The sequence below is a fragment of the Salvia splendens genome, chromosome 18, assembly GCF_004379255.2.
Source record: "Salvia splendens isolate huo1 chromosome 18, SspV2, whole genome shotgun sequence".
Classification (NCBI taxonomy): Eukaryota; Viridiplantae; Streptophyta; class Magnoliopsida; order Lamiales; family Lamiaceae; genus Salvia; species Salvia splendens.
Window position 1 is genome coordinate 22,361,278 of NC_056049.1, and position 12,493 is coordinate 22,373,770.

At 39.9% G+C, this 12,493-nt stretch overlaps 2 protein-coding genes across 3 annotated transcripts; both read left to right on the top strand.

Moving 5' to 3' along the window:
• Positions 1–786: 786 nt before the first annotated feature.
• LOC121775761 (photosynthetic NDH subunit of subcomplex B 5, chloroplastic-like) lies at positions 787–3,310 on the top strand. Of its 2 annotated transcripts, XM_042172803.1 has the most exons (6): positions 787–1,115; positions 1,231–1,291; positions 2,342–2,404; positions 2,488–2,546; positions 2,656–2,920; positions 3,177–3,310. In XM_042172803.1, exons 1-5 carry the CDS (start codon positions 888–890, stop codon positions 2,884–2,886), a joined length of 642 nt encoding a protein of 213 aa, XP_042028737.1. In that variant the 5' UTR covers positions 787–887; the 3' UTR covers positions 2,887–2,920; positions 3,177–3,310. The 2 variants fall into 2 exon arrangements, with proteins under 2 accessions (XP_042028737.1, XP_042028735.1); XM_042172801.1 differs by lacking the exon at positions 3,177–3,310 and having other exon boundaries at positions 790–1,115; positions 2,656–3,111.
• A 2,987-nt stretch (positions 3,311–6,297) lies between these two features.
• On the top strand, positions 6,298–9,002 carry LOC121777339 (serine/threonine receptor-like kinase NFP). Its single transcript, XM_042174567.1, has 2 exons — positions 6,298–7,458; positions 7,958–9,002. Exons 1-2 carry the CDS (start codon positions 6,361–6,363, stop codon positions 8,693–8,695), a joined length of 1,836 nt encoding a protein of 611 aa, XP_042030501.1. The 5' UTR covers positions 6,298–6,360; the 3' UTR covers positions 8,696–9,002.
• Positions 9,003–12,493: the final 3,491 nt, after the last annotated feature.

A 12,493-nucleotide genomic window follows, 5' to 3' on the forward strand; every position in this document is an offset into this window, starting at 1 on the left:
TTAACAAAAAAATTAGTTATAACTAACTTTTAAAAAATATCTCAAAACTTTAAATGAGTATAACTATCTCAATTTAAATTATTTTTTTACATAACATATATCAAATTAAAAATAATTTTATAAGGATTCTAACAAATTCTCATTTACATATGTTCCGATGTCAAAATTTGATTTTTTTTTTTTGAATTTTTATATGTTTCAAGTAACAGTTTTATGTCAATATAGCTATCATAATATGTCAATGCTAAATTATGTTGACATATTCATTGAATCTTATTAATATATTTAATACACTATATTGACATTTTGATCTAAAACCTTAACTTTAGTAGTTTTCTAATCTTTTGAAATTTAAATAAATGATGAGTTAACAATTGATTGCTCCCATTTATTCACTTCCTTCTTTTAATAATGAATGATAGTAATAAAAATAAATTTTAGTTTTTATTTAATTTACACAAAATAATAATACCAATAATTTATTCAATTATTGACTTTCATGCTTCTTGCTATATTTACTTTAATAAAACAATATTTTGTCAAACTATATATATATCATGATATTTAGAAGTTAGTTATGATCATACAAGCTTCGCTTCAGATGAGGTCTTCATGCTTTTGATAAAATGGTGCTCATATATTAATTTTGATCATTCAATATAAGATGATAATGTTTAGAAGTCAGTTTACTCTTTTAAGATATGATTTTATTTGAAATAATATGTTTTTTTTTATCTCTATTCACTAAGTGATTGGAAGTATAAAAGAGTTTCCAGTGGAACCACCAAATGCAACACACGTGGCAAAAACTAGAAATTCAGTTATCCACACGACCGTTTGGATAATCAAAAAAAAGGAAAACTGAAACAAAAATCAAAGCTTCGCAAATGGCGGGTACATCAACACTCTCAGTGCTTCTCTCTAATTCAATCCCCAAACCTTCCCGCGAAAGATCTGAACCACCCAAGCCCAGGGACCTCATTAATGGAAACGCACACTCGATTTTGCTGAAACTAGGTGCAAATTCAACGAAATTGCGGGCCGGGATGTCGCAAGTGGAGCCCGATCTCAATGAAGATCCCAGGGACCGCTGGGCAACCCCCGGAATTCTAGAGGTATTTGAATTGTTTAGAGTAACTTACAATAATCGAATTTGTTTGCCGTTGATTTTGAGTTTTAACGATTTTGTTCCGATTTTGCTTTTTTTGCTGGTTGGTTGATTGATTGCAGGAGGATTATGTATACGGGAAGTATGATGGCCATCACACATTCTTTGAGAGTGATGATAGAGGTTGCGTTTAATTTCACATTTTCTTCTGCATCACTATGAGTTTGTTTTATGTTCCTGTTTTAACTTAAGGAGTTTTAAGTTGTATCGTTAATTATGCACAAATTGCAATTCTGGAAACAAGGAACTGATAGATATTGTGATGAGAAATCACATTTTGCAGTCATTTTTACATACTAAGATATTTGGTCTTGGCACATTTTGAAGTCATTTTTAACCTAACTATTCACAAGTTGCAAAGAGGCTTAGCATTTCATGATGTTGAGTGTAATTAGTTAGCTTGTTTTTGGCTAGAACAAGCATCGTCTTAAGTAATCCTTGTGTTTATGCCCTTATTATCGGTAGTTCCTTGACTCGTAAGCTATAGGTCAATGCTAGTTTTTTCGTATAATGGAATTAATGAAATGCCAAAAGAGCTCGTCATATTTTAGAAGAAAACAAACAACTATCATCATTACTGTTAACATGATGAAGCTCGTTCTGACCTCTAACTCAATAATATTTGCAAATAATACGAATGAATCTGAAGAATTGGCTAATTCGGGGGCACATGTGTTGATAAGATTGCAAATTGTGACAAAGGAAAGGGGGGAAATGAAAGAGCACTTATTGCGCTATGTGGTTTTTTGTTTGCGGAGGAGCTCTGATACTCGTTGTTTATGGTGTTTTTTTGAGTTCGCGTGGCTTGTTTTGTTCACCCAAATGGCAACCTGTCCAACATGAACTATGTGAATTATATTTTTTTTGGGCTTTATCTGTGGTAGTTATGCATGATGTAAACAACAAAGTTGTTGATATGAGAGCTGGCCACGGACCTTATGCTGTTTTAATGCCTCTTCTTATTAGCAAAATATGCATCTAGATATTGCTATGTTTGCTCAAGTTCTTGAGTTGTATTAGGCAATAGGCAATTGGTCTTTGATGAAAGTGCCATTTGTAGCTAAAATTAGTCATGTTCTTCGTCGTTCTCTACTTTATTGTTGTTTGAAATGCAAAGATAAAGCATGATTCATGTTGAAAACCATCTTTATCTTTTAACTTTGATTGTTTCAGGCTCTTTTTGGGGATCGATCGCTGAAGATTATGCATCAATGGATCCTCCTACAGGATTCCAAGGTATCAAATGAATATACTAATCAATATCCATGTTACAACAAATATGTAACAATGAGATTCCTAATTGTTTCTATATGACTCAGGTCTTATTTCATGGCTATTTCTTCCTGCTATTGCTGCTGGGATGTACTTTAATGTTCCGGTAAACAATATCACAGACAACATTTATGCTACCTACGTATCACAATTTTTTTGTTCAAATGTTTCTCCGTCCTGTTCTGATAAGTGCTTCGTTCACACTAAACTCGCAGGGGGAGTACCTCTACATCGGTGCAGCTGTATTCACTGTAGTATTTTGCATTATCGAGATGGACAAACCTAGTGAGCCACACAACTTCGAGCCCCAAATATACAACATGGAGAGAGGAGCTCGCGACAAGCTGATATCCGATTACAACACCATGGACATATGGGATTTCAACGAGAAATACGGGGACCTATGGGACTTCACAGTAAAGAAAGATAACATCACAAAGAGATAATAAGCTTGTGGTAGGAAACTTGTATATCCAATAGGTACATAAAACCTCTATTCATCCCCCTCGCCACCCACACTCTCGTTATTGCTTTCCTCTTTTTTGGTCGATAAAGCCGCCCAATTACTTGAAGAAACATCAAGAAATTAAGACATTGAACAATCCTGTTTATATCTATGTTGTCTTACATGAAGCTTGATGAATGAATGAATGAATGAATGAATCTGAATATATTAATGTCTCTTGCTTGTTAGTACTAGTAGTTTATGGTGATTTTAGTTTGTTCATGTGAACAGGCGGCTGTCTTTACAAAAAGATATTTGGAAATTTAATGATTGGATTGCCTTGTGAATACGCCAAAATCAGCCAGCCTTGGAAATTTGATACCAATCTTGTCTTTTTCCATTCGAAATTTCTAAGGCCATCCACAACGCTGTTCCTATACCGTTCCTATACCGTTCCTTAAACCACTATTTGAGGGCCTCACTGTACTTTTTTACTCCATTCCTTAACTAAGGAACGGAACCTGCAACCCTCTGTTCCTTAACCGTTCCTTAAATTACTATTCATTCAATTTCATTTTTTTTTATTTCCAACCCAATTCAATTTAAATAAACACACTTTAAAAAACACACACTTTATTAAAAAACACACAACATTAAAAAAAATTACAACTTAAACTTAAAAAAATAAAAAGCACACAATTAAAATCCTAAAAAAATAAAAGTACACAATTTTAATAATTTCATCCGCCAAAATTTGCCCAAATGTGCTCAATTAGATCATGTTGGAGTTGGGTGTGGGCACTAGAGTCGCGTGTCCTTGCACGAATGGATAACCGTTCTTGTATAGACGGATGCGCTCCACTTCGAGGCGGACTACTTGCGGTTGAGCTTCCGGGGGATTCGTCGTCGAACCAATTTCCCGCCTCGGGTCCTTCGTCTTGGACAATCATGTTGTGCAAGATTATGCACGTATACATGATGTCGACCATGTTTTCCATGAACCACGTACGAGCCGGGGCTTTGATGATGTTGAAGCGCGCTTGGAGAACCCCGAACGTCCTCTCCACATCCTTGCGAGCAGCCTCCTGCTTCTGCGCAAAAAGAGTCTGCTTTGGGTTCGCAGACCCACTGCACGTCTTCACGAAGGTAGGCCACTTCGGGTAGATGCCATCGGCGAGATAGTACCCCATTTTATAAAGCCGGTTGTTGGCGACGAAGTTGATGGCCGGCGCTTTACCATCCAAAACTTCGGTCAAGAGGTCGGACTGGTGGAGCACGTTTACGTCGTTGTTCGACCCGGGGACCCCGAAGTACGCGTGCCAGATCCAAAGGCGGTAGTCGGCAACGGCCTCAAGTATAACGGTTGGGTGGGTGCCTTTGTGGCCGCTCGTGTAGGACCCCTTCCACGCCACCGGGCAATTCTTCCATTGCCAGTGCATGCAATCGACGCTGCCGAGCATCCCGGGGAATCTGTGCACTGTTTCGTGAAGGTTGAGCAGGAACTGACAATCGGTCGTGCTTGGCCTTCGGAGAAATTCGTCGGTGAAGGCTGCCCGGACGCCTTGGCAGAATTTGAGCAAGCACATTCGCCCAGTGCTGTCTCCGATGTGGAGATATTCGTCGAACATGTCGGCCGTTTGTCCAGTCGCAAGCTGGCGGATTGCTGCAGTACATTTCTGCAGCGTCGTGTGGCTGGGACGGCCGACCGCGTCGAACCCTTCCTAAAAGAACTCTTCCCGGGCTGGCAAAGTATTCGCGATGTGGAGAAATAACGGTTTCCCCATGCGGAAACGGCGACGGAAGTACGTATCTCCCCAAACCGGGTTATCGCAGAAGTAGTCGCGTACTAACCTTGCGGCGGCTTCCTCCCGGTTACGATGGATGTACGTACGGGAGCGTCGTTGGGGCGGCGCGGCTTCTTCCGCCTCCCGTCGTCGATCTTTTTCAAGTGATTGTTCCAATATTTGACGCATTTGTTCATAAGGATCCATTAGTTTGATTAAATTTGGGAGAAGGAAAATATAGTTGATTTGAGATGAAAATTGGGGTGGAAATAGAGAGGAATAGATGTGTGTTTGTGATTGAAATGAGTATGAAATAGGAGTATTTATAGAGTGAATAAATAAAATAAAAATAAAAAATAAAAAACGGATATAAAAAAACGGTCTCATTACCGTTGCAAAAAAATTTTTTTTATTAAATTCGAATTTAAAAAAAAATGAATTATTGCGTCACCAGACGAAGCCCACTCGCGGGGCAGCGAGTGGGCTTCACGCGTCGAATGGGAGGCCGCCACGTCGCCTCGGCGCGTGGCGGAACGGAACGCGGCACGGCATAGGAATGGCGACGGCACGGAACGGCGACAGAACGCACCCCGCAACGCGTGCCGCCGCGGAACCGTTCCGCCGGAACGGCATAGGAACCGCAACGGCACAGCGTTGCGGGTGCCCTAATGCATACGTTTCTGTCACGGGATAACGTTCATGTGTCCCCTCTATTAGTGGCATAGCCGAACATTTGACATCAATATTTTAAATTAAATCTTCAAAATTATATTGTTATTTTATACTTATATTTATCTTTAAATCACAATAGAGCTAAGAGTTTTTAAAGCAAACTACCACTAAAATATCTTGTAAATTTCAAAACTATAGGTGGCATCTACGAATTCTGTTTCAATAAATGCATGTATTCCAAAAGAGAAGAAGTATTGCGTGAGATCATCTTATCAAAATCAATTCTCACAAAAATTGTCATCAAACAAGGAAAAAAAACTATAAATATACATAAATTATTGTTTCTGCGTAGAATATTCTTATATAGGGTAGCCGTGTTTGATAGAGTTAATCTAGAAGGTAATCAACTGAAGTGGAGAAATTTTCATGATCAATTCAATAGTAGAGTCATAGTGGGGCTATGATTTCTCGACTTTAGTGTAAGCAGCCGATGTGAGTGGATGTATATTCGAGTCTAAGTTTTTTTATGTTTTTGTTAACATATCAAATTTTACTAGTAACTTAGTATGCATTATTCATATTTGATAATAGAATTATAACATTCACGCTCTATTTTTTTTTTCAATCCACTTTCTTTTATTTTATTTTATAAAAATCATATCGAATAAAAGCGGATGCATAATGATCAGAAGGGGTATTTAGTTCCAACTTTATGTTACTAGTATTAATTTTATAAAGTTTAACAAATTATTGAAATGTGGAATCCGAAAGAAAATAAGATTTTTATTGTTGAAATGAAACTATATTTCATTGATCATTTAACTAAGTTTATCACACTGCTAAAATTGTTAAATTATGAAAAATAAGTTGACTATGGATTTCAACAAATGTGGGACCCAACCATGATAAAAAGTCCCACTTTTACATTAATCACTTCACTTATTTAAATGGTTAGGTACTTAAACAACCAATTAATAAACAGAAAAACAAATCCTAATCACTTCCCATTTTCATCAACAATGAAAATCAAATTCTATCTCCCTCCATTGCTCCTCCTACTCCTATGGTACAACACCCACCAGCACAACGTACAAGCCCAGCTCCCCAGCACCATCGGCTACAACTGCACCGCTAACCAATCCGCCGCCCCCTGCGACACCTACGTCTTCTACAGAGCTGCGTCGCCGGGATTTCTCGACCTCGCCGCCGTCGGCGACCTCTTCTCCCTCAGCCGCCCCGAGATTGCGAGCCCTAGCAACATCTCTTCCCCCGCCTCGCGCCTCCTCCCCGACCAGACTCTCTTCGTCCCGATAAAATGCTCCTGCAACACCGTCAACACCTCCATCACCATCTCCTATTCCCCCCAAAACTTCACCATCAGAAGCGGCGATACTTTCTACCTAGTCTCCACACTCAGCTATCAGAATCTCACAACTTACCAATCCGTGGAGGTCGTAAACCCTAATTTAATCCCCACGCAGCTCGATGTCGGCGACGTCGTCGTTTTCCCCATTTTCTGCCGGTGCCCTACCTCATCGCAGCGGCGGAGCGGCGTTAATTACTTAATCACCTACGTTTTTCAACCCTCCGATAGCCTCAGCGCCGTCGCGGCGAAGCTCGGAGCGTCGGAGCAGTCGATTACCGAAATTAACGGCGCTGACATTAATCCTTATGATACGGTTTTTGTGCCGGTTTCGAATTTGCCTAATTTGACGCAGCCTGTGGTGCCTCCGCTCTCTCCTCCGGAGAGAGAGAGGAAGGGGGCGGTGATCGGGCTTGGGGTAGGGCTTGGAGTGTGCGGGGCGCTGCTGATTTTGGTGTGTGCGGTTTGGTGGTATAGAGAGAGAGGGGGAGGGTTTAAGGATGTGGAGAAGCAGCAGCAGTTTAAAGGAGATGCATTGTTGAAGGCTGAGAAGGTGAGTTTGATGGCTGATGTTTCTGGCTGTTTGGATAAGTATAAAGTTTTTCAAGTCGAGGAGTTGAGCGATGCAACAGATGGATTTGATGAGATGTGCATTATTCAAGGCTCGGTATACAAAGGAAAGATTGATGGAGAATGGTATGCTATTAAGAAAATGAAGTGGAATGCCTATGAAGAACTCAAGATCTTGCAGAAGGTAAAAAAAAATAGTTGAATTTGATTCTTGTTTAATATCTGTGCAGCTTTGTTTTCAGTTTAACCACTTATTAAAATTGGATTAAGTTCGCATAGTGAATATGAAGAATTGATGCAGAAGGAAGACAAGTAATTTGAATGAATCAATGAATTAGTAGTGCTCTGGTGATGTGATACGTCTTAGTCTTGTTTAGAATCACATGAATTTTTACAGTTGTTTATGCAAGTTGGCTTATTGTTATTTGTTTTTGTTCAAGGAGGACATGTTCTTTTAATTTTTAGAAGCATAATAACGGCAAACGCATTTTGATTATTTTTCTTGATTAAAAAATCATATCCGTTGGAATATTCCATTCAAGATGGAATAAGGGGGTCCAAGCAAGATGATTGGTTGTTCATATGTCATGATTGAATCAATCCTAAAAAATTGAAGTCTTGATCAATAGATTACCTTTTGTAGTTTGTCCCTACTAAGAAAAGTTTGAATTCTTGAATTGCAGGTGAACCATGGGAACCTAGTGAGGCTAGAAGGGTTCTGCATAGATCAAGGGGAAGGAAACTGCTACTTAGTGTACGAATACGCCGAAAACGGCTCTCTCCACTCGTGGCTCCATGAAAACAAAGCTGAGAAGTTGAGTTGGAAAACAAGGCTGAGGATCGCCATTGATGTAGCAAACGGCCTTCAATACATCCACGAGCACACAAGGCCTAAAGTTGTGCACAAGGACATAAAGAGCAGCAACATCCTCTTGGACTCGAACATGAGGGCCAAGATCGCCAACTTCGGGCTTGCAAAATCGGGGTGTAATGCCATAACAATGCATATTGTGGGCACACAGGGGTACATTGCCCCTGAGTACCTTGCTGATGGCGTTGTCTCCACCAAGATGGACGTGTTCTCCTTTGGAGTAGTGCTGCTCGAGCTCATCTCGGGGAGGGAGGCCCGGGATGAGCAAGGGAATGTTCTGTGGGCGAGTGCTAGTGGAGTTATGGATGGCAAAGAGGAGAGGAAGTTGAGGAAGCTTAGGGAGTGGATGGATGAGTGCCTTCTGAGAGAGTCGTGCTCGACGGATAGTGTGTTGAGTGTGATGGCCGTGGCGGTAGCTTGCCTGCATAAGGATCCTGCGAGGAGGCCGAGCATGGTGGACATAGTGTATGCATTGTCGAAGAGCGATGATCTCTTCTTTGATGTGTCTGAGGAGAATGGACTCTCTCCGAGGGCTGTTGTTGCTAGGTGAGGCGATGCGGTGGTCGTTGCAAACGGGGTTTTATCTTCTGGTCTCGTGTTGTTGTTGTGTATGTTTATGATGTCATTCAATATCCGTGACATGTTGATAAGATGAGGGTTAGTTTTTTCAAATGGAGGGCTCATAAATTATAATGAGGCTTTGTAAATACTACATGGCAAGATTGTTTGTGTGTTTTTTGTAGTGTTGTGTACTAATAAATTTTTTTATCTATGTATGCTAGTGAGGTCTTACCTATCATATGATATAATCAAATTTCTTCAAGAGAATTAATAATAATTTTTCATTGTTCCTTGTATTTGTGATGATTCGAACTTTCAAAGTATTTAGTTTTTAATTTAACGTTTTCAATTCTGTTTTAAACTTGTTTTTGATTAATAGTAGTAAAACTGTTTACATAAACACATGCTTAAGTGTTTATTCGGGTCTAGAGTTGCCCACGTATCCACAATTTTATTGAGGAATCAAAGCTCACGTAGTTTTCTTACCTTGCTTACCTTTTTGGTTGGCCGTGCTCGCCATTCACCGCTCCCACCCGTCATTGATATTGTTGAGCGCCCTCGCTTCCGACTTCGTCATTGGTGGAAAAGTCTTTACCATCACTCTCTACACGGAAGTCGAAATCTGACTCTTGTGCTCTCATGTCCGCCTTTGCCCAATCATCAAGTAACATAGTGGCTTCCTTGTTTTTGGCGGAGAGATTGCTCCTTTTGTCGTCTAGGACACAACCGCCGACACTAAAAGCTTGCTCAACGGCAACGGTGGAAGCGGGAACGGCGAAAATCTCCTTAGCCATTATCGAGAGTATTGAAAACTCTCGATAGCCGATCAGTTCCCAAGAATAGATACATAAGATTGCTTTTACGTTTTACCAGTGTTGTCTTGTCTCATAAATCCAAATCAAATAGTCAAATCCAAACCGCCGGTTCCGGTTAAAATTGATTTTTTTTTATCAACGGTCATTTTTAAAAAGTACATTATCGATTCCCCTCTCATCTCTCTCACCATAAATACAGTCGTTTCATTACTTAAATTCAGCCGATTTTGAACTACACTCACCTTCTTCACTTTTTCAAACCACCATTCCCTTCACAATCCTTCTTTTATGTGCGCAATCTTAGCTATGTCCAGTGTAGGAAGTGAGAAGAGAAAATGCAAGAGGCTGCGGACGGCGCCACCACCCAAAGGCGACACTCAATTCGAAAAGCTAGTAGACCCGATCGTCGGAGATCTCAAAAATGGGGGGAAATGGATCAATTTGAATTCAAAATCAGAATTAAAAAAAAAATGAAAATCGGCCGAAACCGGCGGTTTTGGGGTAAAACCGGCAGAACCGCTGATTTTTGCTAGTTCCGGTATAAAAAAACGCCGGTTCCGGTCAAAAAACTGCCTGAAAAAGCTACCAACGGCTGACGCCTCAGATACCTCGCCGGAACCGTGAAACCGCCGGTTAACCGGTGGTTCGGAACCTTCCGGAACCGGCAGTTCGGTGACGGTTTCGGTTCGTGAAATCTTGAACCGGAACCGGCCAACGGTTCCAAATACGACGGTTCCGATTCGTAAAAATTGTCATGGTTCCGGTTTGGAATTGGAACCGGAACTGAAAACCATGGGCACCTCTATTCGGGTCTTCTACGCTAAAGCTTTAACAAAAAGCTATGGTTTTAGTGGAATATGACGCAATGTATTACGTATTGGAAATTTGGAATTACTCCCTCCGTCCAGCAATAGGAGTCCCGTTTTTTCCGTTTTGGGACGTCCGGGAATAAGAGTCCCGGTTCTACTTATCATATTTGGACAATTTAATTACTCTCCCCCTTCTCACTAATTTACACAATTGCCATAAAAACACCCCCACCCAAATATAATTTCACTCTCTCACCCTCATTCTCTCACCCTCACTCTCGGTCACCGCCCTCCTCCTTCCCAATCGCCGCCCTCCTCTCCCAATCGCCGTCGCCGCTCTCTCAATTACACTCACCCCAACCCCAATTTTTCTCGCCACTCTCTCAATTACACCCACCCCAATGTGTTAGAGCTCCCCTTCCACTCCGACGCCGACGTCCAGATCGAGGACACGCCGTTGTCAATCCGTTTCACCGCCGCCACCGACGACATCAGCGGCGACGTGTCCGCCGCCTACGAGGACCTCCGCTTCTCTCTCTCAACTCTCGCCGGGATTTACAGATTCGATTTTTTTGGTTCCACTTTTGGATTTTTTTTGTTTGGTTTGTTGGTTTTGGAGTTGAAATTGAAGAAGTTATGGGTTCAATTTACAGATAAAATTGATGAGTCATTTTCGAAAGTTCTGGGTTCAATTTTATGAGTTGAAATTTGAAGGGATTTTGATTATGTTGAGTGTAAATTTTAAATTCAGTTTTAAATTGTGTTTGTGGTAGCAAATTGAAACTCCAGTAGTGAATTGAAATGCCATTGTTATTAATGCAATTGAAACAAAAATGCAATTGAATTGCCTTGAACTGTTGGAAGCATATTTGATTGGCAGCAAATTTCGATTTTTGGTAGAAATTGAATTGAATTGAATTGTGCAAGGAAGACAAAAATTTAACACACTTGAGGTGGGTCCCAAATTCCACTATCACACACCATTTATTACACACTCCAACAACTTTCTTAAAACCCGTGCCATGGAGAAATGGGACTCCAATTGCTGGACGGATGGAGTACAATTTTAATAAGTAAAACGTAAATCAGCTTTTCTAGATGTTGGATATAATGAAATTGAAATAGTGTTGTAATATCAATTTTCATGGAATCGAATTTGAAATTCGAATATTCTAATATAATTACAAATTACTTTGTTCAGTAAAAATTAAGTAATTGGTATATTGTGTTTTACTGTTAGGTGTGTGTTGTGGAGTATCATTGTATGGAATGTGTGTGTATAATTTGTGTTACAGTTTGTATGTGAAGTGTTTTGAGGATATTCAAGTTTTCAAGTACTTGGAAGTTGAAATTTGATTTAGAATCTAAACATTTATATTGACCAATAAATTTGGAACTGAAGCACAAGACATGGTGTCAAATGTAACTTTAGAATTGAGGCTTCAGTTCATATTCTAGGCAAGGCAAGAACTTAAAAGAAGAAGAAGAATGGGAACATTTGTAAATGAAAGTCTGCAGGAATTGGCAACTCCAGCCCATCATATTTTCAGCACACAATTTGGGAATTTCGATTCGAACATATCAATATTTTCAATTCATATACTCCCTCCGTCCTAAGATAAACGAGTCGTATTCTTTTTTGAAATGTCCCACTAAGTAAGTCATTTCCGTTTTGAGCAAAAACTTATCTCTATATACTTTATTCTATTCACTCATCTACTTTTCTTTCTTTCATACTTTACTTTTTCCAATTTAACTTATTTAAATACCAATTTCTTAAATACCGTACCAAAAGAAGTGTTTCGGTTATCTTGGGACAGATGGAGTATGTTATTTTCGGATATATTATCAATGTAATTATTCTCCTTTTCTTTTATTAAACTATTTTTCTGCACTCATCCTAAAATTCGCAAATGTTATAAGGCTAAAAGGCCGCCTCTACACTAAATTTTTTTAATGGACTATACACTAAAATATCCACATGAGTCTAGCGGAATTATATCAAGCACGACTCTTTTTGCTTTATCAAAATATCCATTTTCCTTTTTCTTCTTAAAGACGAGAGACCCGTGTGTGGCCTATAAGGGCATCAGTGGGGCACCCTAAGGCGCGCCCTATGGCGCGCCACGTCATCAGTTTTATCCCCCTTCCCCCCACCTGCAG

Bases quoted from the DNA above. Each gene is read 5' to 3' on its own strand.
- LOC121775761 (XM_042172803.1), top strand. From the start codon at position 888: ATGGCGGGTACATCAACACTCTCAGTGCTTCTCTCTAATTCAATCCCC. The intron at 1,292-2,341 runs GTTGCGTTTAAT...TGATTGTTTCAG, and splicing joins CTTTGAGAGTGATGATAGAG to GCTCTTTTTGGGGATCGATC. The intron at 2,547-2,655 runs GTAAACAATATC...CTAAACTCGCAG, and splicing joins GGATGTACTTTAATGTTCCG to GGGGAGTACCTCTACATCGG.
- LOC121777339 (XM_042174567.1), top strand. From the start codon at position 6,361: ATGAAAATCAAATTCTATCTCCCTCCATTGCTCCTCCTACTCCTATGG. The intron at 7,459-7,957 runs GTAAAAAAAAAT...CTTGAATTGCAG, and splicing joins AACTCAAGATCTTGCAGAAG to GTGAACCATGGGAACCTAGT.